Genomic DNA, 27547 nt, shown 5'->3' with positions numbered 1-27547 from the left:
ATTACTTTTTTAAAATTCCAAATCTATCGTACACTTAGAAAAATGTAAACAGATAGCACATAATTGTATTAGGTTAATTGAAAGCAATAATATTAAGTCTAAATAAAAAAACTAAAGTTTCAACTTCATACTATTGCTTTAAACTAACCTAATACAATTATGTGGAACCTGTTGACATATGACATTAAATTAAAGTCACTGTTTAATCTTTTCAGTGAACTTACCTGTCTCTTGCCTACAAACTTTTGTGTTTCTTTTGCTTTTCCAACAGGTCAGTCGTATCCTGTACAGTTTCTCCACAGCCTTCCGGCGTTCTGCGCGGCCGGCAGACATCAGGGACACGGCGCTCTCCGGCCCGCCTGAAGGCGACCTCTACACCTTCACTGTCACCCTGGAGATCAAAGAGGACGATGGCAAGGGCAACTTCAGGTACCTGGTCCACATATCCTCACATACATGTGCAGATACACACCCATTTATTACTTTACGTAGGTGTCTCAGACTATAATGGTTGTGTACATGTACAAAAACAAATATTATCTTCACATCTTATATCATATCATATATTATATCAAACTGCATGAGAATCAAACTCCGTTTTATGAAAGAAGAATGATGGTACGACGTGTACATAAATGCATTTTGTGTGTGTGTTTCTTATCAGCTCAGGACTGTTGGTATCACAGATATCTCAATATGTGGAAAACTGTAATGTGCTGCAGCTCTACTATTTTATCTGAATGATATTGTTCATCCTCAAAATGCATAAAACTTAATGGCACAGCAAGATAATTTTTACATTTTCACTAGCTATCAAATATTGAGTGTTTTAGTGATGGATTTTCTTTGTTCTGTTTTCTTCTGAAATAAAACGGCCGGTAACTTTTCTGAAACGACACAACCTGTAAAATGTGATAAACTCAGAAGACTTGAGAAAATAAATGTTTTATTTTATATTTAACTGGGATAGTTATACTAAGATAATGACAAAGTATCAAAGACACTGGCATTAAGACAGAGAGAACAATAACATGGAACAAGGTATATGGAAATACACTTAAGAATCACAATAAAGAACACCACAGTACACTTACATTTGACAACATTTGAATTACACCAAAGTCCTAAAGGTTATATATAATAACCTCCTTTTTTCCTATCCACAGTCCTGTGCCAAAGGACAGAGATAAATTCTACTTTAAGCTGCGACAGAGCATTCAGAAGAAGGTCGTGGTTTCAGTTCAGCAAATGTGCAACAAGGAGCTGGGCATCGAGAGGTGAGGATCCCTGTAAGAGAGGTGATGCGTGACGAGGGCCTGCAGTAAGAACCTTCCACTGGCTGTTCTTTGTTATGGATCGGCACGTCTTGCACCGCATTTATTCCTCACACATCTTCCCAGAGGGGTTAGCTTTTCAAAAGTTTGGAACTTCTTTCTAAGCCATACAAAATATTATGCCTTGTTATATTATGACTTTCCAGATTAAACCACCAGATTAGCTTTCTTTTAATAAGGACAGTGAGTGCACATACTTGTTGGTAAAATATTGCAGAGGAAAAACAACAAGGACAAATAGAGCATGATTTAAAACAAACGTCCAACAGAGGAATACTACTGTAACATTTCCCACTTCCTGCAATCTCTCCCATTTGTAGTATGGCTCTACGTGCTCTAGCAGGCAGCAACAAAGAAGTGGGTCAGTTAACACTCCCCTCCTTTCTTCTTCATTCCCTCACCTCCTATCGCTATCAGAGGGAGACACCTGCCCTCTCCTTTATTTTTTTAGTGCCAATGGAAACCTCTATTGTGTTCAGGACTGATTCCTTTCTGAGGGGCTAGGCACATGTTTGACAACACTTTATTTTATACTTTGTGTTATAGCCTCTGTGTTGATGGTTAATTCCTTTGAAATGTTCTATGATTTGGCATCATGTGTATAGATGCAATAAGTTCTATTTTAACCCTGGGACACTTTGTTTAAAGAAAGGAAATCTTTCTATACAAACACGCAAAACCTTTTGAAAAATCACTCTGCATGACACTCAGCCTTTATATTTTTAAGCCCAGTATTAACACACCTCATTAAGAGCTGAGATAAGTTATTCTTATGTTCTTATATAATGCATTTCTGAATTGGGATGTTCCCATGCTGACCACTGGATGGCACCTCCACCTAAAGCTGAAGGGACTTAACTATAGCAAAGTGATTAGGATGTTATGATGAATTGCAAACAACACATGCAATGCTGCTTCAGTATAGTGCAAGACCTCAGATATGTGTTTTAGAAGTTTGCCTGTACCGGTTTTCCTCTCTATTTTTAACTTCCTGTGCGTCCATGCTTCCCTATTCTATGTGAGGGGCAAAGCCAGAAGAGGCAGGGAGAGTTGATCTTGTATCACCCTGAATCGGCTTAAACATGCTACACAGGTCATCAAGATATTTTAAAACTGTGGCTAAAATATATGTATTACTTTTTTTTAAATTGTGCAATGCAAAGTTCAGGCTCTTACAGTTATTGTCAGATTGTCTGCTTGATGCTTGAAAGTTCATAACGCATCAACAGTAAAATATTTATGATTGTAGTTCAGTCACACCCAACTACTGTGATCCCCTCTGCTGGTGAATCCAGACTGTACCTCAGCAGAGACATTTGTGATTATTGATTTGTGTTTTTTATCTCTTGTGTCTTCGCTCTAGGTGTTTTGGGATGCTGCTGAGTCCAGGACAGAAAGTATGCAACAGTGACATGCATCTACTAGACATGGTGAGCTCAACCCACCTTAGCTTGTTTAACCAGACCTTTCATTTGTTAGACCTAAATAAGCACAACCAGAGTCAATAGCCAGGTTAATGCTATATTCAGCCAGTTATTATTACTGTGCTCTGTTTTTCTCAGTTTTGTTTGTCCTAGTATATATTTGTGAAGCTGATAAATGTGCCTTTCTACAATATAATATCTACCTGTATTGATATTTTACATTTGAAATTGTACTAAAAGTTGAGTTTTTATTTTTTTTAACTATTCCATGTATTAATACCTATACAGGAGTCGATGGGGAAGAGCTCTGATGGGAAGGCCTATGTGATCACAGGAACATGGAACCCAAACATGGCAGCCTTCCAGCCGCTGAACGAAGACACCCCTAAAGGTGAGGCGACCTTTTGTCCCCATAAATGTTGTTTCACACGCATATTATATTTTGATTTAAAACCGAGATAGCTGTAAAAAACTACACGTTTGCTTGTATATACAGTAGTTGTATATTATTGACCAAACTATGCGTCAAGATAACCTGGTAAAATGTTTCCAAGTTTGTCAATTGTTTTCAATTCAATTTACAGTTTCCTTCCTTAATACAATTTAGTGCACATACTGTAGCAGACATGTCTAGCTTTTTGAGTCCTTGTCCACAAGCTTTTGCTACATTTATGATCTGTGTTAATTGAGACCAGCATGTGCCTGTGTACCGGTTGTGCATACACACATATGAAGTATAACATTATTTCCATTTGTCACAAATGTGATGTGGGACTGCACAAAGCTCAAGGTCATGTCTAAAAATGATGCAGTGCTTGCATTGGAGCCTCGATGTGATAATGTTATGCTAGAGAAGGACCTGTCCTTGTGACCCATTACTTGTCCAGGCCTGGCACATTTTCGCACATTTAAGTGTGATCACATCTTGTTAGTCAGCAAAGCCAAAAGAGATTTGGCTATAAGCAATTGAAAGCAACATTTTAGGAGATTAATTTTATGCAAATCACTTTTAAGTCTTTGCTAGCATTTAAGCTACTGTATGCAGATAATTGAGGTTAAAACATGTCCTTCCTATAAAGGCTCTTTGCTTTGCTTTCATTAAGTTAGAGAAAGAGGGAGGGTTTATTTATTATGTCTTCTGTATTACGTATATTTACTTCTAGAACATACATTTAAAAAAAACAAAAGAACATCAAATTGAAGATTCATGAAGTAGGTACACAAAATATGTTTACATAACTGTATTGGGTATTTTCTATTTCTGCACTAAAAGACAATCAATGTTCTTGTATGTATACAGTGCTACATGTTGTATTCTATACTTTTATTTCATTCCATCTAATCCCAATTGGCATATTTATCTTGTTTCCTCTTGTATTGCTATTCTGACTTTTTCTCTCATACCCCAAATTCATTAAACCATTGTGTTAAACCTTAATATGGCTATTAAAGTCAAACTTAAACAGCTGCCTGAAATGTGTGATCGTGAATCAGAATGTGTTCAGAAATTCATATTTGAGTTTGTTCAATATCCTCATGTACTGTACCTGAGAAGAGGGACCAATTTTATTGTATTTTAAAAGGGAAGCATGTATGTGTGTTCAGAGTGTATGCAGGCGCTTGCATTGCCAAATCCATTACAGCTAACAAACTAGACCACTTGGCAACTTGCTGACTCAAAAGCTCTGAGAATTTGACTTGAAGGTAGATGGCAGGTCTGTCAGAGCAGCCTTCCTCATGGGAGTCTGACAGTATAAAACATACACACACACACACACACACACACACACACACACACACACACACACACACACACACACACACACACACACACACACACACAGCTTCACATTATCATAATTGCAATTTATATGCTGGCTGTTTGCTGCATCCCCCCTCCACCTTATCCTCTGTAGCTCTTCTATCAATTAAAGGCCAAAAGAATATCTTTAAATAAAGATGGTGGTAGTTAATTTGTTGCCTTCTGCAAGTTTATTACAATAATAAATCCTCCCTACTTGGAGATAACTTTGCCAGCACTTCTGTCTTTTTTCCTTTTATTTATTCTCACCTTATAATTAAACTGTCCAAAGGTCATAAGCATTGTGATTAGTTAGTTTGAGGCTTACACCTCTGTATTATATTTATAAAGATAAATCCTCAGTACTAAGTATTAGCACAAGTTCAAGCCCCAAGGTTTAACTTTCCCACCTAAAAGAATACATTTATAGTCGTCATTTCTTGAGTTGAAGACATTTGAGTTATTTCCTTATCCACCAGGGGGTGTGGCATCTCCACAGGATACATAGTATGCACTTCCTGCCACCATAGGCGATGAAAAGCTAAACACATAGTATCTACATTTATAGATTTATTTTTAACTGTAAAGTTAGATTTGACTAGTTCTTAAAATTAAACAAATTGTACACTACATTGACATAGGTAATAAAGGTTGGTTCAGACTCATCATTGTATGTCAGCTTTTGGACAATTCATTACAACACAGCTCTCATTAACAATGAGAGCTGTGTTGTACTTACAGCTGTTTATCATATACACTACACTGTAAAAACCTTTTTACATTTGCAAACATTTGGCGAACAGGCTTCACCCACTGAAATAAATATAATTATATTTATCCACATAATATCCCCCAAAAATAAAATGGCTTTTGTTTTCTCTCTCTCTCTGTTTCTCTCCAGATAAGCAGGTGTACATGACGGTGGCAGTGGACCTGGTGGTCACTGAGGTGCTGGAGCCAGTTCGCTTCCTGATGGAAACTCTGCTCAGGGTTTATCCATCAAACGAGCGCTTCTGGTACTTCAGCCGCAAGACCTTCAGTGAGACCTTCTACCTCAAACTCAGACAGGTATCTCTACCTGCACGCATTCCCCTACTTTACATAACATACGTAATGTGGTGTAGTTATTGCCTCTAGATATCCCAGGTCTTGGATGATTCATAGCCTCATTGGTAAGCTTGTTGTGAGGTTATGAAGTAGTTGGTAATTCATGGACGGTTTCTGATTGATTGGGTGGTATGTCCCTTTTAGACATTATGATTTTACACATTTGTGATTTGCCATCCTGTGTATACAGTTTGAGCCTTGCCTCTAATATCTCTGGGTGTTGGAAGGACATTGCAAAGCCTCCTGAGAATACCTTCCCGGCCTCACATACTGTATGTCTCAAGAAGCTTTACAGGCCACAATGGCATCGTGTCCCAACTCAGCCACAGCTTTCCATAAAAAAAACATGGAAAGGTGGAGCAGGTGTGGAGCGATGGAGTTCAGAGCGGGCATTTGGAGGCGTGGTGGTGTTTCAGTGACCAGTGAAATACTGTTCCCCAGAGAGCTGAAATGTTCCTTGTTGTGAGTGCTACAGAAATGTGCTGAAATCTGTATCGTCAGCTGACTCTCATTCCTCCCTGTCCATCTGTGCAGCTCCCACTTTTGCCTCCTTGCTCCATTATCCGTCTCTCATTGTGATGCTGGTGCATTGATGCTCAGCAAGACATTCCCTCTCCTGCCTACACAGTGTCAGATTTCTTTATTCTCACCGTCAAGTATTGGATGGGAGAATGTGTACTGTTTGTATAGGAATGCTCAAAATCTCACGTTTGCACGGGTCAGTCACTTGTCTCTTAAGATTTATAGTAACCATGCTCATCTTCAACTCAGGCATTACATTTATCTTGTGAGTTGATGTCTGGCAGTTGAATAACAGTCACCACAATCCACTGACGTGACAAGTTTTGTTGATGGCAACAAATAAACTGTATTCCTCTTGGACCTTACTCTGTGTTGTATAATGGCAAACATCACAGGCCCTGAAATGTTTGCCCTTTGAGTTTTCCTCACAACTTGTCTTATTAAAAAGTGCTGCGAGAGAAAGCACTTTCACTTACCTCCCATCAACACAAGGACACCCAGCTTTAGCAGTTGCTGCAGGTGCTTAATTTTTTCAACAGTTAAGCTGTAAGCTTCCTCTTTCCTGTTTCAAAGCAGATCTTCTTTAGCAGGCCACGGGGAGCTGGCAAAGCAGTGGAGTGTGGGGAAGCTTTGGATTGTAGGGAGCTAATAAGAGACTCTGCCTCATTATTGGCATGTGGGTAATTAACAGCGGCGCGCTGACTCGCCCGCCTGATTGCCTCTCTAGTTATCTCCTCAGAAAATGGAAGAGTGTTGGACTGGTGCTGTGGTTAAGAGCTAATTAAAAGATAATATTGTGAGGAGTTTTTTTGTGAAAGATGGTAATCAGAGGTGATACACACACATATAAAAATATGTAGGCCTATTGTCTTATTTAGCCAAAAACTGTCATTAGCCAGCTGAAGTACCAGGGAGGCATTATCTAAGCCAACTTCTCAGAATGTTTTCTCCGTCGGCTTCACTAGAAAATGTAATTGGTGTCTGTTATACTGGGAAACAAACCTTCCAGGGCTTTAGGCTACATTACCTGTGTCAAGTCTACGTTGATGCCAAGTCTGGAACAGATTTAGACAGGTTGAGAATAAGTCAAGACTTCAGATAAAGAAAATGTAAGTCTGCAGATATGTAAAAATAAAATATTTACATAGGCTACAAACATGTTTCTGCAAGTGTGGTTTTCCTGATTCTAAAAAAGAAAATCTATAAAGTTATCAGATTGGATGATTTCAAGACGAGCGACTAAAAGTTGAGCCAGCATTCAGAGGTTGATGAAACTAATGGCTCAGAGTGATTCCGTCTGTTTACCAGAGATTTAAAATATCTACAGATGAAAATTGTGAAAATAGTAATGACGCTAAAAAGACCAACATTTGAGGAATTCTGTTATTTTGTGAGGTAAAATGTGTTCATCTCATGGGACAACATCTAGCATAGGGCTATTCCCTATATACTGTATGAATCAACCAAAGAAAAGTAATAATCCTTTTTTCTTGTTTCTTTTCTGCTTAGAAAACCATAATAGATAATACTCTGTTTATAGAGTGGATCTTTTTTGGACCAATTTTTTTTTTTTCAATCACTGTTAATAATTTATCCCGTAGGCTTAACAATTTCTCATAAACCGTAGCAAAGCCAACATGTTACCCAAGCCTCTCCAGAATTCTTCTAAAAATAGGCCAAGCTTGAGATTCACTCCCAATTGGTGCTCTCATCACTGACTTGAGTTAGTCATTAGACGCCATGCGAGTGTGCAGATCGATGCGAATCATTGATCCATTCGACCAGGTGGAGGAGAGAGGCAGCAGCACTACAGTAATTGAATAAACCAGAAATAAACATCAGTAGCTCATGGTCCACATCCAAGGTCAAGCCTATTGTAGTCTGTGTTGTTTTATGTATTTCTTCAGTCTATTATTATGGATTTAAGGGCTAGATTAAAGCTCTATTTAGCATTTAACACCATATATTTCAAAACAAACTAATTTCAGGGATCATTGATGTATTTCTGCAATTTTCTAGTTCATATGACTGAAGCAAACACTTTCAAAACATTGCCTGCCCAGAAACAGAAATTGAGTAATAGATGTAGATCTTTCTACCTGTCAAATGCAAGTCAAGTATTCACAAGAGTCCTGAGTAGTTGTTTATTTTATTCATTTCAGTTAATGTCTCCAACACAAAATATTGGGTGGCCGGTGTGCTCCCTCTTAGTCTTTAACGTCTTTCTTTCTTCCCCTCCATCTAATAAAGGTAAAAAAATGAAAATCTCTTGCCACCAAAATATAAGCACATACAGTACAGTAGGTGACTCGGATTATAACCCACCCTACTCAGTCATCAGGGTTGGTTTTAGATAAAAGTTCATTCTGGTTTTCATTTTTTATTCAGTCTTTTAAATTGTCTTACCCTAGCTCCTGATACATGGCCCTTTTCTTCCTAATGTTGTCATCTGATTGGACAGTGAGCTCTGGCCTGACCACCTGCACGATCAATACAGACAGTTGCTCAATGTTAGGTCCGAGGGTGGTCCTGCCGATTGCCTTGTTGAGATTGACTGTCGCTGCCACTCTCATACTGACACTTGAATACTGGCACTCGTTCTCTGGAGAGCTGGGACTGCTGTCTGTCCTGCAGAACTGAAAAGAGGGTTTAATGGTTTGAGCACTCGTTTGTTACTATATATATATATATATATATATATATATATATATATATATATATATATATCAGGTCCTTGATGCTGTAAACGGTGTGTGTGTGTGTGTGTGTGTGTGTGTGTGTGTGTGTGTGTGTGTGTGTGTGTGTGTGTGTGTGTGTGTGTGTGTGTGTGTGTGTGTGTGTGTGTGTGTGTGTGTGTGTGTGTGTGTGTGTGTGTGTGTGTGTGTGTGTGTGTGTGTGTGTGTGTGTGTGTGTGTGTGTGTGTGTGTGTGTGTGTGTGTGTGTGTGTGTGTGTGTGTGTGTGTGTGTGTGTGTGTGTGTAAAAAATAAAGGACTGGCTTATCTAAAGCCAGTTGAGTAGCACTTGAAATGTTTTGGCTCTATGAAACCTGATGTACTTATATGATTCTGTTTTCTTCAAGTTTGTATCTTCTTGGTCGAATGCACTTATTGTAAGTCGCTTTGGATAAAAGCGTCAGCTAAATGCAATGTAATGTGTGTGTGTACAGCAGGCACCAGAGAGGGTGGGACAGAGCGATGCTGTGTATGAGGTGGTGAGTCTTCAGAGGGAGGCAGAGAGGAGCAATGAAGGACGACTGGCCTCGCCCACTGAGGAAGAGGAGGCTGATGAAGGTATGGATTTCTCTCTCTCGCTCTCTCCTCAGTCGCTTGGATTCTCCTCATACTATACCGCAATACATAATCATAACTGACAAAAGCCCGTCAGGCTTCACAATGCTTGACATTGTTGTTAAACGCCAACATTCTTTATCAGAATGCCCGCCCCCCAAAAAAAACCCACACATGCTGTATATCGATACACAAATGCATCCAAGAGCCACATCTCAAAGTCATTTTTCTTGCATGATTGAAAAATGCGACCTCACATTGCATAGCTCTGCACAAATCCCTCACTGTCGTCAACATAACGAGAGACTTCTCTGAACCCTCTCAGGCACAAATAGCTTGTCAGAGCGAGCATTTACTTTAAGTTTCACATATCTAGTGGGGGGGGGTATTTCTGGGTTGCATGAACGCCTCATCTAAATGAGATCATATGTCTAGATATTCAGTTTGAAATAGAGGTTTACCAACACACACTTTCTCAGTTTATTTTTTGGGCTGACATGAATCAACTGTGAAGTTTCATTTAGTTAAGGCACGTAAACATTGGCAGGGTTGTGTGTTGAACATGTTTATATGTAAGTGAGGCATGGCATGAGATACCAGCTACGTGTTGAGATTATGGGGAATGGGTTTTAGTGTGTGTTTGTTTGCGTATGTGTTAAAGTAAATGAAGGGATTCTGTGTGTTTCACAACAGATTTGTCTTTGTGGGTGTTTAATAACTGTAGGCAGAATCTTATGTGTGTTAATGCACGCTTGTGTATGTGTGTGTGTGTGTGTGTGCTTGTGTATCAAGCGAGAGTGGTTCTGTGTTGAGCCTGTCTCAATCCTGTTAGGGTTTATAGCACTACTGGACTGCAGTGGAATATTCACCTCAGCCCATATGGATGTAAACATACAACATCTCAACTTAAATCAAAACCCATTGCTCTTTAATTTTCTGTAAAAATGTTTTACAAAATCCTGATACGCCAACACATTGGAGGCTCCTCCTCGTCTTATTTGGAGGCTTCTCTCTTTTCTCTGCCACTGTCAAACTCTTCTTCTTTGGTCATCTTGAAGCAGTAAAATATGTTTACTGAGGCTGGAGCCACACGAGAACGGTAACGCAAACAAGCCGAAATCGTTATCAAAAAAGTCTTCCGTCCACACGCAATAGGCACCAGAAACGTGTCCTTCCACACGAGACCGCTGGACACGCTGTAGTACATATGCCGGGCCTGTAAGTGGCGCTGTACTTCCGCCACAAAACACACCAAAAGCAGCGAAGAAGACTTCCGAGCATGCTTCAGCAGCAGCTGATCTCTGATCTCTCTCTCCTGTCCGATTAGACTTCACTCGCGTTTATGTCCATATCGATCAGATCTAGCTAGTTCTAGCTAATGATATGACTGCCTGAGTGTCAAAGGACACCTAAACAGTAAGCGACATTTTGATCGGAGAATTTTAGATTTCGGCTAACGGAAACTCTGCCGTGCGGGGGGGTCTGCTAAAGGCACCTGCTGGGTGCACTGTCCTGCGAGATACCGGGACCTGGCTCGAAACACTCGGAAAACTGTTGTTGTTGGCGAAACACATCAGCAATGACGCGGGTGACACAGGGGTGAGCAGGAGAGGTGGGGAGAGGCGGGGCTATTGCATCATCGTTATCAGAAAATGATCGTATAGAGGGCGTAGACACGGAGCCGTTTGGCCCCCCAGAGCGTTTCGTCCGCAGATCTACCCACCTTGGGACCCGTTATCGTTATCTGCGTTTCCCTGTCGGCCTCGTGTGGCCGAACCATCTATATGATAGAGAACTGTAGCGGATGCAACCGTTACCGTTCTCGTGTGGCTCCAGCCTGAGTGGGAGGCCCAAATTGTCATCCAAAGTCACGAGTCAGCCGCCAAGGCCGAAGCTGACGGCTTTCACTGGCACTGCAGGAGCCATTCAGAGGGCCTTTTCTAAAACACCCCCTCCTCCCCCAGAGCTGAACATTGGAGGCGCTCAGGGCCATGGAGCCGGAGGTCGCCGTCATTGTGTACAGAAATGAATACATTCTTAGCTTAGATGCCACCGTTGTTCGCACACACGCATTCAATTCATGTGGATGTTTTTTTTTTCTTCTCTTCTTTTCGAAATGTTCAAGGGGGAAAATAGGCTCGAAGCTGACAATCTCGATTCTTTTTGTTTCCTTAGCTTTTCACAGCAGGCTTTGTGATTGTTTTTCATTGTTAATCTATTTTTTTTATACACATGCAGGCAGACCCTTTGTGTGTATGTTCTGATTGTATACACACTGCAATCAAACACATGCATACATCCATTCAGTTCATTTATAATACAAATATTATTAAAATCAACAATACAAGAAAGGTTTGATTGATTGAAGAGACTCTGGTAAAAAAGGCGGTGAGAGTGCAAGACAACGTAAAGGACATAAAAGGAGATCAACTAAAGTAGATTAAAATACTATAAATATGAAGGTAGAAGATCTTTAAGGCACTACTAGGGGATTTCTGATCAATTTTAATGTAGACAAAACCAATCGACTAGTGGCTTCAACATCTGATAGATCCTATTTTTAAAAGTAATCCTACAGTGAATGCACAGCTCCTCTCGGGGTTAAAGGTTAACCTTAATGGCCCTCGTCTTCACAGCTTCTTTCATCACCTGGTTAGTTGGCAGTGGCATTGGACTCAGGGTTCTTCTCCACGTGCTCTCCGGCAAGAGGCTGCAGCTTTGTGCTGGGTCTGAAACATTTGAAAGGGCTCATCAAGCATTTATTAAGACCTGAAAAGCTCCGGCTGAGGCTGGAAGGTATAAAGGAGCAGCAGTGCATTAAGCATAGACGAATGTTCTTGACGAAAATGTCTTAACTCGTTATTTAATGCCAAGGAGTTATTAAAAGCTTCAGTGGTAGTGAATGAGGACGTGAAAGACTTTTGTTGCTGTTCGAACTTGTTATTTGGTTATCAGTGAAATCTTAACGCCTTGTTGAGAAGTTCATTGCCACCATAGGGTTTTCATACCCAGGCATCATTTTCACTGTTATGTGCTGGACTCTGTGTGATGTGTGTGTGTTTGTGTGTGTGTGTTTGTTCCAGTGGGCGGGCTCTGTGTGGGGATCCGTTCATCTCTCCAGCAGCAGAGCAGGCCAGACGGTCAATTAGTGTTTCTGCATCTAAACACAAGTGGTTCAATGTGTCGATTGCGTCTTGTCTGCCTTACAAGCCAACAAACATAATGGAATTCTTTTCTAGATTTCTCTGTGTGCATCAATATTAACAGGTTTTTAAATGCAAACAGTTCAGATCTCGCTGAGATACATACAGTACATCAAAAAAGGTATATAAATATATAGGTATAAATCTCCTTCCAGCAGACTTATGGCTGATGGCACATTACTCTTCACAAATCCTTTATTCAAGACCAAACAATGTGTCTTGTTGTCTTTGCATAGTAATTAACATGAAGGTAGCTCAACACATTTGGTAATATAACTTTTTAAAGCCATTGTCAACGAGGTGTTGATCTCAGAACTGTAGGTTAAAGATATCGGGAATTATCCATTTATGCTCTAAATGTTTGTTAAAACTGTGTGTGTCTGTGTTTCCTACAGATAGTGACAGTGAAATCTCCAGTGGCACAGGAGACGTTTCCAAAGATTGTCCTGAGAAAATCCTGGAGTCCTGGGGAGGAATCCTCACCAGATGGTAAGGTTTAAAAAAAAAAGAAAAAAAGACTGAGACATTTCAAATTGCAAATAATTTAATTTTAGATGAAATTAAATTGTTAAAGACAGCTGTTCGCTGGACACGGTGAGGTTGATACTGGAACGATTGAGGATACAGGACTGGAAAGTATAGATACAAATAAAAATGGAGAAATGGCTACGCTAGAGATACAGAGTTTAGAGGTGGATGGTGGAGGAATAGAGAGGGAACCAGGTGCTGGTAATGTGGAAATGCTGTACCCTCAAATGGAAAACAATTAATTGGAGATTTGAAGGAACGTTTTTAGCTGCTACCAAAGTATATTTTTGTTTTAATATCTCAGGACATGTTCGTCATAACAATTTAATGTAAAGGGCACTTAAATCCTAATAATAAAAATAACAAGCATTTAAAAATATACTTAATACAGCATTGGAGCCGGCAGATGCACCATATTTATCTAAATTTAGACAAATGTGAGGTGAATATAAAGAAGTGTAAAACAACGGGATTTTAGGTACGGTACATTCATGTATTTATGAATTCCAGCTGTTTATCTTGTGCAAATGCCGAGAACTTTTGATTGTTATATCAACTATTTTACTATAGAAAACAGTTCCCTTCTTACACAGCTAATGTATTAATGTATCTTCTCTAACACATACGGTGGTGTCCTGTCATTATTCCAATGCTTTGTGCTGTAATAGCAACCACTTTGTTACATACAGCTTTAGTTGTGAAGCTTTATTAACCAAACGACCGATGAAAGATGCTCAACTTTTATTTGATTTCACAGCCCGTTTTCTTGTTGTTGCCTCAGCACAATGAGGTGAAGTAGTTTATCAAGCAATTGCTTTGCTTCAATAAATGCATTATGATGAGATTTCAAGCATCATTAAAAAGAGCTGACGCTGTGTTTTAAAAAAAGCAAGATATTTCAAGTGGGAGAACTCTCACAGTATGGCAGCACTGCGGTTGAGACTCTGGTCTATTGTACTTGATTACTGTAGTTAGTAGAGTGTTTACAGTATTACTGTACTCAAAACTGTACTCCAACTAATGAGGTAGGTCGTGCTGTAATTAGTAAGGCAGTTAATAATGCATTCAATCTGTACACAACTCGACACTGAAGTTCATACCGTAATCTCAGTCATGTTGTTGTGCCACATGTCTACTTCAGTGTGACAGGCGTATAACGCAATTGAATGATTTGATTGGTCTACAAACTGTCTCTGCGCAAGAAACAATTATCAAACCTGTCCAGCTGCACTTCACATTAAGATTTAAAGAGGCTGAATTGGATTAGAAACTAATGCATTACCTCTGTGTGTTGTGTATCAGGCACGCAAACCTGTCCACTCGTCCGAAGGGTTTGCCCTCGTTGGTTCGCAGTGGCATTCCCGAGCCACTCAGAGCAGAAGTCTGGCAGCTGCTGGCCGGTTGCCACGACAACCACGACCTGCTTGAGCACTACCGCATCCTCATCACCAAGGTACACACACACAGACACACTGATTTATAGAGGGACTAATGCTCATAAGTATACTTTAGTTAAAAAAAAAATCTAAACACGTCAACGTTGCAAAGAAAAAATTCTTATCATATTCTGATCTGAGGGCTGGCATGCCAAGCGGTTACCGCTATATGTCATGTATCTACAAGAGAGTCAAGAGTTTCTTTTACTTCATAGGTTGATGTGTGTAGTTCTCTCTTCTCCTGCGCTGTATTAATTATTCAAGGTAAACTTGGGAAACCGTAGTCTCACAGGTTCTAGAGAGGGGACTCTGATCTTTCAGCTCATCAGTTTTCCTTGTTTTCCTCCGAAGTTATGAATATTTAGCAAACAATGTGTTGAAAGTATTACATCTTTCTCTCGGAAACTAGCATAACAAGAAATCCTTTATTTCTTCAGTTCCATCAGCTGTTCCCTCAATCAAAAACCTGTTGAAGTAATTATCTATTTAATGGACAATAGCGTAATCTGAATCAGAAGTTAACAATCCTTTGGTTGGGTTTTGGTGGAAACCAGGTAAGAGACTTTCATGGTTTTGATGTCATTTAACCATCACATTTATTTTTAAAAGTAACATTAATATGTGTAGCACAAACCCCTACATTTTGTTCCCAATATATTATTTGCCACCAGTGATTAGGAGGTCATAGTAAATGTTAAACGTTAAAGCCTCAATGGCCAGAGGTGCAAAAATATTACATTAACATAAACACTTAATTAAATTTGGGTAGCAAGTTTTTAGACAGTTATGTTCTTTAATTTTACATATATTCAAGCAAATAGGTCAATTGAGTTCCACTGTAGGATAGGAACAAAGACTATAGCTGTATGTATTTGTCCTATGGAGGCCTCTGGAGTTGATAACACAAGGGACTGCGTGATTATGATAACCATTCCAATCAATCATTTTGTCATCCAGTGAAACTTGCTTGATATTTTTTACCATTTTTTAAAATATATCAATGTCTTGGTCATCTGATTTCTTTCAATAGCTTTTTGAGCTAGAGCTGGTCCAGGTTTTCAACAGTTATAAATCGTAGTAAAAGGAACTTTCCAAATGTGATCGAGCAGTTGTGAAAGCAGGTGTGTGACCCATCTTTGGATTTCTATCGAGAGATTTGTAAACCAGTAGGTAGAGTGACAAAGGCCAGACAGCAGCAGCAGCAGCAGGAGGAGGAGGAGGAGGACGATGAGGAGGAGGTGATATAAACACTCAAAGCAGACAGAGAACCTTGCTTTTATGGATAATGCAATAGTCTTTCTCTTTGCCGCAGAGAAGCGGGTGAACCCGCCTCGATCAATAAGTAGAAAGTGAGAGGGGAGGTGGGGGGTAGATGGAAAGAAAATGAAAATGGAGAGGGAAGAATGTGGACCCATAAATATGAGGTTGTAGTCACTGCGGGCGGAATGGGAGGAAAGGAATGTGTGTAAACGTTGAGAGAGCTGGTGGATTCCTCTCTTTCCTCACATATTTGTTGTTGTCTTGCACCTAATGTGTAAATGTCTCCCTTTTGTCTTTCACGATCTTTCAGTTTCCAATTATCCATGAAATTGGGACTGTTTTTTCTTTTGTTCTTTATGTCCCATTTCTCTACATTGCTCTCTCTGTCTCTTTCCTATAGTATCTAGTTGTCTGATGAGCCTCTCTCTCACCTTACATAAGACCAGGTTTCTGTAGTTTGGCTCATTTATTCTCATTCCACTGGCTGGGCTTGGGCCATGCCCACATCCTCTGTCTTGCTGGAGTTGTGATGGTATTGATAGGCGGGTGGCCGGGCTATTAATAGCTGCGCCAAATGAATAGAACTAGGGGAAGATGGAGGAGGGAGGGAAACAGGGAAGAGAGGCAAATGACAGCAAAGTGCGCAGGGGATGTGGAGCCTATTAATGTCTGTTGTCTGGCCTCAGTGACGACGTTAATGCTGATTGAATTTTAAATAATTGGACCGCCGTCCTTATTGAAGGGTATCGTCATCGTAAATCAGCACTGTTCAGGCGTTGGGTTCGGATGGGCTGTAAACCATCTGTGGTTTCTAGTCCTAAACTTACATCACGAAACAGATTTCAATTTTTTATTTTACCTGGTATTTGAACAGATATTTATTGTGATGAGGAAGCGTAGAAAAAAAAAATGTTCTCATGAAAAAAAAGCTACTTCATGAAGGTTCTATAAACTGAAAGGTGTGAGTTTTTATTTGTGTTTCATTTTGTACATAAAACCTGCAACTTTTCCCATTGCTTCTCGCTTTCTGATTATAAGTCTCTTAAAAAAGGCATCGTTCTTTTTTTATGAAACTGTCACACACCCTGAATAAAATGTCCTTCAGCAATCTATATTTTGTCCTCAGGAATGAATCCTTCACTTATTCTCCAATAAAATATACTATAGCAGGCCTATGTTAGTAAAACAGTAAAAAAGACTTTATATAGAAAATATCCCACTGCCAGACAAACCATAATGTTGTTTTTTTTGCATTTTCTTTACAAGTCTTATACGAATGTGATTTGCAGATGGTGGTGGCGGCAGATGGTCAGTTTGATAACATCTTAATACAATTGCAGGCCTTAAACCAGTGGCTCTCAAACCTTTTCTGTCATTCCCCGCTTTGAACAGGTGGGCCTTTTCAATCCCCACCTGTTCATCATAGCTCCAATCAAATGGTAGGCCAAGCTTAAAATTGTCAAATGTATCGTTCTATAACAGGGGTCTCCAACCTTTTTTAGGATGAGAGCTACTTTCAAAAAATAAAACAAGTCGTGAGCTACTTTTACTCCTCTTTTTTTTGTTTTTTGCAGTGTATATATTTAGCACATTTTAACATTATGATATGCTGACCTTTAACCTTTGTGTGCTGTTTGGGTCTGTGGGACCCGTTTTCAGTGTTTACTAAAAGAACATGTATTAAATTTAATTATTTTAACCTGCTTTATTTGGGGGTGGACCTCACATCCTCTAGGGGGGTCCTCACCTCCTCCAGGGGGGACCTCACATCCTCTAGGGGGGTCCTCACCTCCTCCAGGGGGGACCTCACATCCTCTAGGGGGGTCCGGGGGCATGCACCCCCGGGAAGATTTTTTTTTAAATGTTGAAGTCAAAAGCATCAATCTGGTGCACTTTGAGCACAACAGGAATTTATGGAAACAGCTCTCAACACTCAGATGAAAGGGAGATGTATACTTTTCAATAATCCAGACATCTTTATAATATGATCACAACCAATAACAAATCATTTAAACTTGTTTATTCTTATCTTGTGTTACCTATAGCATTCTTTCTTTCTATGTATGCATATTTTACTAATCACTCCCCTTTTAAACTGTTTTTTTTTTTTTTTACTGTCCTATTGGAATGATTTCTTACTTTATTTTTTACAACTAGGCTATATTAAATAGATAAAGGTGTGCTCTCTCGCTCGCTCTCTCTCTCTCTCTCTCTCTCTGTGTCTCGCTCGCTCACAGAGGCTGTGTGCTCTTCGCTGGCGATGACGGCTTGCGTTAAAAAAATAAAATAAACATATGCCTATTTGTAAAGTGGGAGGACACAAATGGGATTTTGAAAAGTGTCACGGTTAAACTCCTTATGAAGTGGTGAGGTGCCGCTCCACATTGCTTTTTTTTCCCGACTGCAACGCTGTTGTGTGTGTGTGTGAGAGCGTTTCACATGTGTGTGAGAGATTTTCACATATTGAGCAGGCTCGGATTGGCCATCGGGAGATTCTGGACTTTTCCCGGTGGGCCGCTGCCATTGGTGGGCTGCTGCCTTCGGTGGGCCACTGGCTCTGGCATAGGTGGGCCGTGGACTTTCACAGCGCCGCTGCGCCGGTACCGCATCCGCCGCCGCAAACACCCGCCGTTGCGAGGCTCTGGCGGCTCTGGCGGCTCTGGCGGCGCTGTGAAAGTCCACCGCCGTTGCGAGTCTCCGGCTGTAACAGTCCACTACCGCCCACAAGGACCCAGGTTCGATTCCGGCCTGAGGTCCAAAAAATGTATTTAAAAAAATAAATATAATAATAATAATAATCTCCCGTTCATCGCGTCCATTCGCGACCCACCTATCACATCTCTGCGCCCCACCAGTGGGGCACGCCCCACACTTTGAGAAACGCTGCCTTAAACACACCCTGTGTACACATAACTTTCACACTGAGTTATTAAATAAACATCATAAATATACATTATAAAATGATACTTTCGGCCCAGTAGCCCGCCAATCTGGCAGTACATTGGCAAATCGACCTACTCATAAAACATGTTGAAAGCTTCCAAAGGGATCCTGTCACTTTGGGTGGTCTGTTCCCAAGGTAAGAAACACTGGGTTAGACTAACTCACTGAGCATTTAGCAGCATGTGGCCTGCGGCTGGCTAGCTTGATATCATATATTGCAAAATGTCATGTTCAGTGTTGTACAGCTCTCATTTACAGTCTTCACACACGGAGTCACAAATACACACTCTGTCACACACACGCCATGGCCTTAGGGCATCTGAGACATTTACAAATAACTTATTTCTCGGCTGGCGCAGCAATGTGTGTGGAGTTAGGGTCAGGAGGTGACATTTAAACAACCTTTTCCTCCCTCCAGAGCCGAACAAGCCCAAGGTGTGCCTCGCTTGCAGCTAAAAAGAAATTGCTCAGTTAGCTATTTCCAGACCTTCCTTTGCAAACAACAATCTCACAGCACAGCCAGTGTGTTTACAGAGGTCTGTCTCTCCACAGGTGCAATGCCTGTCATAGAACAACGGTTTCACCACAGCACACTCTAAGGAGCCTTATAATTCCTACTTAAATCATTTTGTTGTTGTTACTTATTAACAGTTTCAGAAGCATCTACTGCTACTTACAGTTTCGTGCCAACACTGTCACTTTGTTTGGTCCTGTGGCTGTACAAAAGACCAACACCTTGTCCCTCTTATTGGTTATTTGGACACATTGTGAATCCTGACTTCCTTGGTCCAGACCTTTTAACCCACCTCTCCACTGAGTTGACTCACTCGTGTGGGAACACGTAGACACTGCTATTGAGGCTATTCTAAATCAATTACATATGTTCCACTCTTGAAAACTCGACAAACCTGTATGCTGGCATCAGTGTCTACTTAACACATAATATATGTAGGCAGAAATGTGGTTCTTATTTTATTGGTTATGCAAAATCAGATTGAATCCCGGTACTATGACGTGAAATTGATGATTTATGAAGTTCCTACGCATGACCAGAAATACCCAAGTTAATACTTTACAAAGAAATCAGAGCAAATTATTATAGGGCTGTGAGGTGCTTTACTTTTTGATGTTGGATCATATTGAGGCCATGTGTCATTGCAATGACATTGAACGTCGGTGTACAATCAAAGGTAGCATCAGCCAGGCTGGAATAACATGACACCCACGCCGATAACCCACATACAGATAAATGGAGTAATGTACATAAGATAGGCTGCCATGGTAACTGTGAGGGTCTATGAACTTCTCTGTGCTTGTTGTCGCCATGACAATTCTGTTTCTCCTTTCGTCTTTTAACATGTGCCTTAGTTCATTAAGTACTTGATATTTGAATAATTGCAAACCGGGTACTGTAGGTGGCCATCTGCTTACAGTATGAATACACACTCTCAGATTTGACCTTATTCTTTTGATCAACCTTCTAGCAACCACAGTATGTGTACACATGCAAGTAATAGCTTACATTTAGCATAAAGAAAGGAGAGCTTTTCTGAGGTCTTCAAACATTGCCATTTAAGAGATGCAAGGTTTTCACTCTCAGCTGAAAATACAGTTCGCATGCATGCACAGATACACATCATGCACATACATAAGCATAGTTCCACTAGCTTGTGACCTGCCACTAGTTTGAGTTCTTCCATCATTCATTCATGGATGAAAAAAAAACCCCTTGGGGGTCTTAAGTCTTGTCAATCAAAGCCTCCCTCACAAAAACACACACATACTTTTCGTCTGCTTTATAGTCTCTGTACAGCTGCACTGTATGGCCACAAAACAGCCAAGCAACACCACTTCTATTCTCCCCTCCTTACAATATACTGCAGGGCTATACCCAGCACCCTTCCTAACCCGGCTCTGTGTGCCATCAGAATACAGCACTCCAGCTCCCATGTATATACCCACAGGAGGGAAGGACCCAAGCTTCAGGAAAATCTATATCTTGAAAAGAAAATCCAAATATTGGATCTCATTCTCCCATTTGTGATTCATGTTAACAAATTATCAAGCGAAAAGTACTTTTTAAGATGGGGTTTATTAGCCATTTGGAGTATTTATGGAAGGCGTGAAAGCTTTTAATTAGGGATGTCCCGATCACCTTTTTTTGCTCCCGATCCGATTCCGATCATTTGATTTTGACAATCTGCCGATACCGATTTTTCCCGATCCGATCTTTATGCAATGCATTAAGAGGAAAAAAAAGGTAACAGATAACGGCTGGTCATCCAACGCGATGAATTCAGCTATCTTGGCTGTTATTTTGTTGGCCTTTTCACTGTTCTGGGGCAGTTTCTCTTTCCTTTTAAAAGTCTCTGAAAGTGTCGGTTGTTTCAGTGCCGTTACCTGAGTGGCCGCTGTGTACTCGTCGTGTTGTTGTTGGTGGTGTTTGTATTAGATTGGTCATGTTGAACGTAGCTCTGTTCTTTCCACCACGCGGAACCTCCGCCTTGCAAACATTGCATCTGGCTGTTACACTGCCTTCGCTTTCAATTTTATAATACTTCCAAACTCCTGACATTTTCTCTGTCCCGACTCCCGAGTCACCAGCTGAACGTAGCCTCTTGTTAGCTTACTGCTACTATTAGACACTGCGCCCACTCTGTTGCCAGATTTGAGAGAAATAAGCAACCAGGTCTATGAAAACAAGCCCAAAAGAAGCAACACATACATGATGTTGTGTAATTTTAACCCAAAACTAAGGCCTCAGGATGACTTTAAGACGTGAACATGGTCATTTTTGTTTTGTAACATTAAATAAAATGTATAAAAATATTTTATAAAAAAAAAAAAAATTCCGATCCCCGATTTTTTTCTCCCGATCCCCGATCACGTGAAAATCACGTGATCGGCTCCGATCCCCGATCACGTGATCGGATCGGGACATCCCTACTTTTAATTGAATAAAGAATTTCATGTGTAGATGGAAATTAGCAAGTAATGACACATTTGTGATCATTTTATAATGTTTTTAAAGTTGTTTGTAGTTGTAACTGTGCTACCATACAGCAGGGATTGCATGCACGGCGTGTGTGAATTAGCATAGCCTCCTGGCCCCGCTGACACTGATATGACAGCTCGGATTAAGGAGCTCCAGCCTACAGCGTCTTCTCTGGTCACAACACTTGCTTGTCTGGAAGGATCGACTGTAGCCTCACAGCTAGAGTAGTGCTCTGCTTCTTTCTCTTCCTCACTGCAGGTTCACACGAGCTTGTGTTTTCTCATTCAATAAATGCACAACACCTTTAGGATTGACATACACAGTTTTGTCAATCTGTTCAGTATTAGAAGGCTTTGAAAAGAAAGGCTATAAAAGTAATAGGATTTATTTGCATTTTAGGCAAAAACTAGCTCAAGGTAGATGAAAGAAATGTATTTATTTTGGGTTACACCAACAGTTAAAGGCATATTCCTACTGTTTACCATCAGCCTTAGAACTAAGAGATGTAACATCCTGAACTACATGGTGTAAAGACAATAGGTGGAACAAACAGAGTAATGAATATCTCAACCAGAGTTGTCAGACGTGTCTTTATTGCCATGTTTGGTGAGGTGAGTTGAAGATGATAGACGGTGATTTAAGTAGGCATCCTGTCAATCTTTGACCTTCAGCTCGTCTTTACTATTTAACTGTTGTGTGTGCAGTATACAAGGTAACATAGTGCTGGAGGTCACTATTGGCGCGTTTCCACTACAGCGCGGAGCACGGTTTAAGAGGGCTGTGACGTCAGCGGCCCGTCTTTGGTTGCGTTTCCACTTGGCCTAGTACCGGCCGGCGGGTCCTAATTCACAGTTTTTCTGGCCTCATAAAATCGCGGGTCTAGGGCCAGAGACAACGAGGCTGAGTCGGGCTGAGTATGCTAAACTAGAGAGAGCATCGCTGGCAAGGGGGCTACAACTACAACAAGATGGACATATTTGACCGTGATTTAATTGTAATACACGTTTCAAAATGATGCCGAAGTAACAACATACTGATACCGGTTAGTAAAAACCATGAATTAATGCTTTGTCAAGTCTGCAGACAGACGGCAGGCGAAAAACCTTTTAAAATGCTTGTTTTCTAAATGGAGATTGGCTAAGCTAACGCAGTATATGCTCCGACCGTCCACACTCACAACAACGGCCTATACAGACATAAATAAAGCAGCGACTGTATTCACCATGACACAGGCAGTCTGTGGTTTGTACTTGTTTAACTTTTGTCTAGTTTCTGAACATATATGAGGAGCTGTGAGCTCTGAGTGCTAACAGCTAACGGCTGTGTTGTTTTTCTGGGGTTCTCTGAAGATCACGTCACGGCTCCGCCTACACTGCGTTACAATAGATACTACCCCAGTTCCTAAACTGTAATGGAAATGCGCCATAAAGTGAGCCAGTCCTAACGAGGCCCAGCCATACCGAGCGGGGCCGAGCGAGGCCGTGTAGTGGAAATGCGCCATTAGTATATACATTTTTTCTGTTAAGAGTGTTCAACATAAATTGTTATCATGTAAAGGAATATTATAGCTGTTAATAGTTTTTCCACATGCTGTGAGCTAGCTCCTATCTTTACATTTGACATTTTCCACTTCCCACTGTGTCTGCTTCATACATCTTCTCTCTTACATTCAGTGGCGGCGCCAGAGCATTTTTGTTGGGTAATCTATGGTAGGGCTAACCCATACAGTGGTGGTGCTCAAGTCAGTATTTGCAATGTAATTACATACACGCTATATCGCCCCCCTTGACAGTGAAACGCCACGCGTGAGGTTTAGATTATTTCCCTGTCTCAATCAAAATGGAACTGTATGAAATAAAACGGCACATTTGTCTTGTAGTAAATAAAAAGGGATCACTGTGAACGTGACGTATGATAGTACACGTTGAAGATCCAATGGGGATACTGAATGGCGGTTTCGATTGATCTCAATCAATAAGGCATGATGCAGATCCAACGTTGCGTTCTCTGATTGGCTGTAGGTCTATTCAAATTGCATTCGGAGGCATTTTGATCTGACCGCGGCCGCGCTGATATTATAACGCCAGAGAATTTCCACACCTTTAGTGTATAAAACTCCCCCACTACTTAGACTATTCCTTGCACCCCTCTTATAGCATAAGCCCGAATGGTCTCAACCATAGTGCACTTGTTGTTACAGCAGGATCAGTTTGTGTGCTGTGGACACGACCCGTATATTTTCGCAATCCGTGTTCTCAACATTTAGCATTTCGCTTATTATTTAATTGAATTTGCATCACTTTTCATGGTGGGGCTAAGGTGGGGCTAAGCCATTTCTTGGTATGGCTGTAGCCTACCCCAGCCATACCCTGGCGCCGCCACTGCTTACATTAACTGTCAACAGAATGTTCCTTCCCAACCATTACTGCCTTAAACAATGATCTGCTCTTTTTTTTTCATTTATATTACAAATGTTTAACTGCCCTACCTGACTGACTTTAATACGATGTTCACAATCGAGATAATTACAGGCATTGACACTCCAACATATGAAAGATCCAGGAAAGGTAGAAAGTCTGAAACAGTAAATAGTGAGATCTTTAATTAAAACATTATCATTTTACTGGATACATTTTTTCTTTCGTGTGTCAATCTTTGACAACTTAATGTCTGATGCAGGTTTTATGTCCGACAAGTAAATGCACTAAAGCCAATGTCTACGTCTGTTGTCAGTACTTGGGATTCTCCTACTTGAGAGCCCTTCACCTGGGAACTGAATCCAGACGATGCTCGGCCCACAGTTGATACATATATACACTGGCTTGTGCCTGCTAAGCTGGTTTAGTGTTGGTCCGTTGATGGTGCTTGCTGAATGTTTGTATCCAGGCAGTGAACCAGCTTTAATCTGCCCCAATAACCACCTATTCTTTCATATCCCAACCCCCATGCTCTTGGACTAGAACACTGTCAAGGATCAGAGCTATATTTTTATTTTTATCCTAAATACAAATTAAATGATTTATGAAGCACCTTCAATTATCCACACAAAGAACATCAATGTATTGGTGCCTTCAAACTACAGTAATACAACTACAATGCTTCTGAGTTAATGCATGTACTGTTTAGAACTAATAATATTAAACATGCCATACCTCTACCCAGACCCCCAGAATTTTTAATTTTTTTTAATTATAAACTGAACTTTAATGCTACGATGTATGTGATGTCAGATAGTAATATAAGAGTAATAAATGAAAAACGGGTATGAAATACTATATGACAGTAAAACAAGAATACAGTTTAAAAGGAGAGTGATTTGTAAAATATCCATAAAGAAATAGAAAATCTGTTTACAGTTCTGTTTCATATGGGTGTTGAGAGATGTATCCATAGATCTCTTCATTTTGCTCTCAAAGTGCACCAGATTGATTAATTTAACTTCAATATTACAACATTTAAACTCAATATCCCCCGGGGGAGCATGCCCCCGGACCCCCCTAGAGGATGTTTGGTCCACACACCACTTATAAAAAAATAGCACTTTACCCCTGCTTACACCTATATGTGAGCTGATTATCGAGCCTTCATTGTAACAGTCGAGGGTGTGCTGTGTATGTGCGTGTGGGGAGTGTTGCAGTAGAAAATTCAACTGTAGCGCCGGTACATTAATGGGAAACCCTACATGTTTGAGCACCCTCTATGAAACGTCAAGCTACCCCACAGCACCCCCAAAAGAAAATTTCGGGCCGCGGCACATGACGGTTTTGTGTGCCCTCCCATGAAAATCATATGCCCTCTGTAGATTTGTTCTGGCGCCGGGTCTGCCTCTACCCCAACTTAATGTATCTGCAGTCAAATAAAATGACCACAAAAACACACATTGGGACATGTAGCAATCGCCCCAATGTATGGAAAGCATAATGTAATTCATCATTATCTAATATTACATATTCACCTGACTGTAGGTCTGGCAATACTGGCTATTTCTTGGTCAACATTATGACACAGGCCGAGGCTGACAACTGTAAAGGTTTACATTGCCGCCACATTCTGTAAATTGACTTTTTTATATGGATCTTAAAGCTTATTTGTAGGCCTTGGATTGACGTTTTCATGTGTTAGAGTCTCTAGAAAGGGGCTCTGGAAGGGTGCTGCATATATAAACTTTACTCACTGACTCGCTTGCTTAATATGTCCTTTTAAGAAGATTTTAAACCCCCTACCTCGTTACTTTCTGTACTGTGTGTTGCTGTCGATAGCAGCTAATGTAGTAAATCCCTGTTTATGCCAATGCTTTGCTGTTGACTGGAATCAGCTGGAGCCCAGGGGTGGAGGAGGGTGGGATGCTGGGAAGCAGTGAAAGGTGAATCAACCTCCACCTTTGTTTCCAAGTGGCCCCGCTGGCTTTGTTTTGGAGCAGAATGAATTATTAACGGTGGCCTTCTGGTCGTGTTTTTCATCAGTGTCCACCTCCAAAGAGCACTCTACTGAGTGATCCCCATTCACTGACTCCTTCCATAGTGACAGCACAACTGTCTACATTCACTTTTTTGTTGTCTTTACTTTGTGTAGTTATTTTTACTTTTCTTTTCTTCCTGACCTCTCTTCTGTTTTTCCATCACACCATTTCTTTTGAATGACCAGATTTACCAACAGAGGTGCTGAACAATATGCGGTCTCCATCACAAGTTGAACCTCTCATTTTGATCTCATAAACATTAGTTAACAGACAATACTCATCCAGCTAAAACCTGTAACAGCTGACACATTATATGTTCTCCCAGTTGTACAGTTTCACTAGCTCACTTTGAACTACATTTGGTGTTGATGCTGATATAACTTCCATGTTATAACAGTGTTACAACAGAGTTCGCTCAACAGTGATTTTGATTATGTGTGTATATATATATATATGCCATTATTTATATAATAATTATATTAACATGATCAGTGTAATAATACTTGTGTTTGTTGATGTTATCCAATGATTTTTTTAAATTCCTCATCTACTATCTATCGTGAGTATCATGGGTATTGCTAGGTTACCCTAAACTGCAGATGTGTCTATTAACCAGGGACAGGGGACATTATTCAACATTTCAGTTTCCACCTGAATGTAATTATGGCAGAGTAAGATGAGCTAATTTTCATCTGTAGTCCCTGGGCGTTTTTATTGGATTGAATGCTCTGTCATAAACAGTTCTCTTAAAGTATTGGATTGGCTGCATGCCACATTTTCCTGTGTAATCTTCTGACATTGCATTACATCTTCCTCAAGGACACTCAGTCAGTTCTAGGTTTAGCCATTGTCTGTGAATGTCTCTCCTGTTGGTTTTTTAGATAACACATTTGGTTTTGCTCTAATGGTTCGGTGTAGATTTGCGCTTTTCAATAATTTAGTTTTGTCCAATTGACACAAAGGTGAATAACATTATGTACCTTTAACTATGCTGTAGACAGTAAAACAATTGCTTGGCAGAAAGTCTATATTTTGCCGTTCGGATTTAGCTCTTTTAGCTAGCTTCTTTTCCAAATAATCAAATTACCACACTCTGGAAGAGGAAATGTGCTTTCCAAAGTGGCAATTTTCCATTCATCTTTCGAAAAACCACTTCTTGTTGCATTTCTTTTGCTTTTCTTTTTAAAATACGATGAAAACAACAATGTGAGAAAAGTTGCCCTGAAGTTTATTTTTTCAAGATTGTC

General features: G+C 40.4%; 1 protein-coding gene across 3 annotated transcripts in view; it reads left to right on the top strand.

The window, feature by feature from the left end:
* Positions 1 to 27547, top strand: part of rabgap1l (RAB GTPase activating protein 1-like) — a 104519-nt gene that overhangs the window by 12718 nt on the left and 64254 nt on the right. For 2 of the 3 annotated variants that reach the window (XM_034147606.1, XM_034147604.1), the window contains exons 6-13: positions 272 to 429; positions 1167 to 1277; positions 2698 to 2764; positions 3047 to 3149; positions 5461 to 5627; positions 9356 to 9479; positions 13075 to 13168; positions 14510 to 14660. In XM_034147606.1, coding sequence (XP_034003497.1) covers positions 272 to 429; positions 1167 to 1277; positions 2698 to 2764; positions 3047 to 3149; positions 5461 to 5627; positions 9356 to 9479; positions 13075 to 13168; positions 14510 to 14660 — 975 coding nt within the window. The remainder of the gene's footprint in view (positions 1 to 271; positions 430 to 1166; positions 1278 to 2697; positions 2765 to 3046; positions 3150 to 5460; positions 5628 to 9355; positions 9480 to 13074; positions 13169 to 14509; positions 14661 to 27547) is intronic. The other variant, XM_034147605.1, reaches the window with a different exon arrangement.

This window comes from Trematomus bernacchii, unplaced genomic scaffold, assembly GCF_902827165.1.
Source record: "Trematomus bernacchii unplaced genomic scaffold, fTreBer1.1, whole genome shotgun sequence".
NCBI lineage: Eukaryota > Metazoa > Chordata > Actinopteri > Perciformes > Nototheniidae > Trematomus > Trematomus bernacchii.
This window is presented reverse-complemented; position numbering and strand designations above follow the sequence as displayed.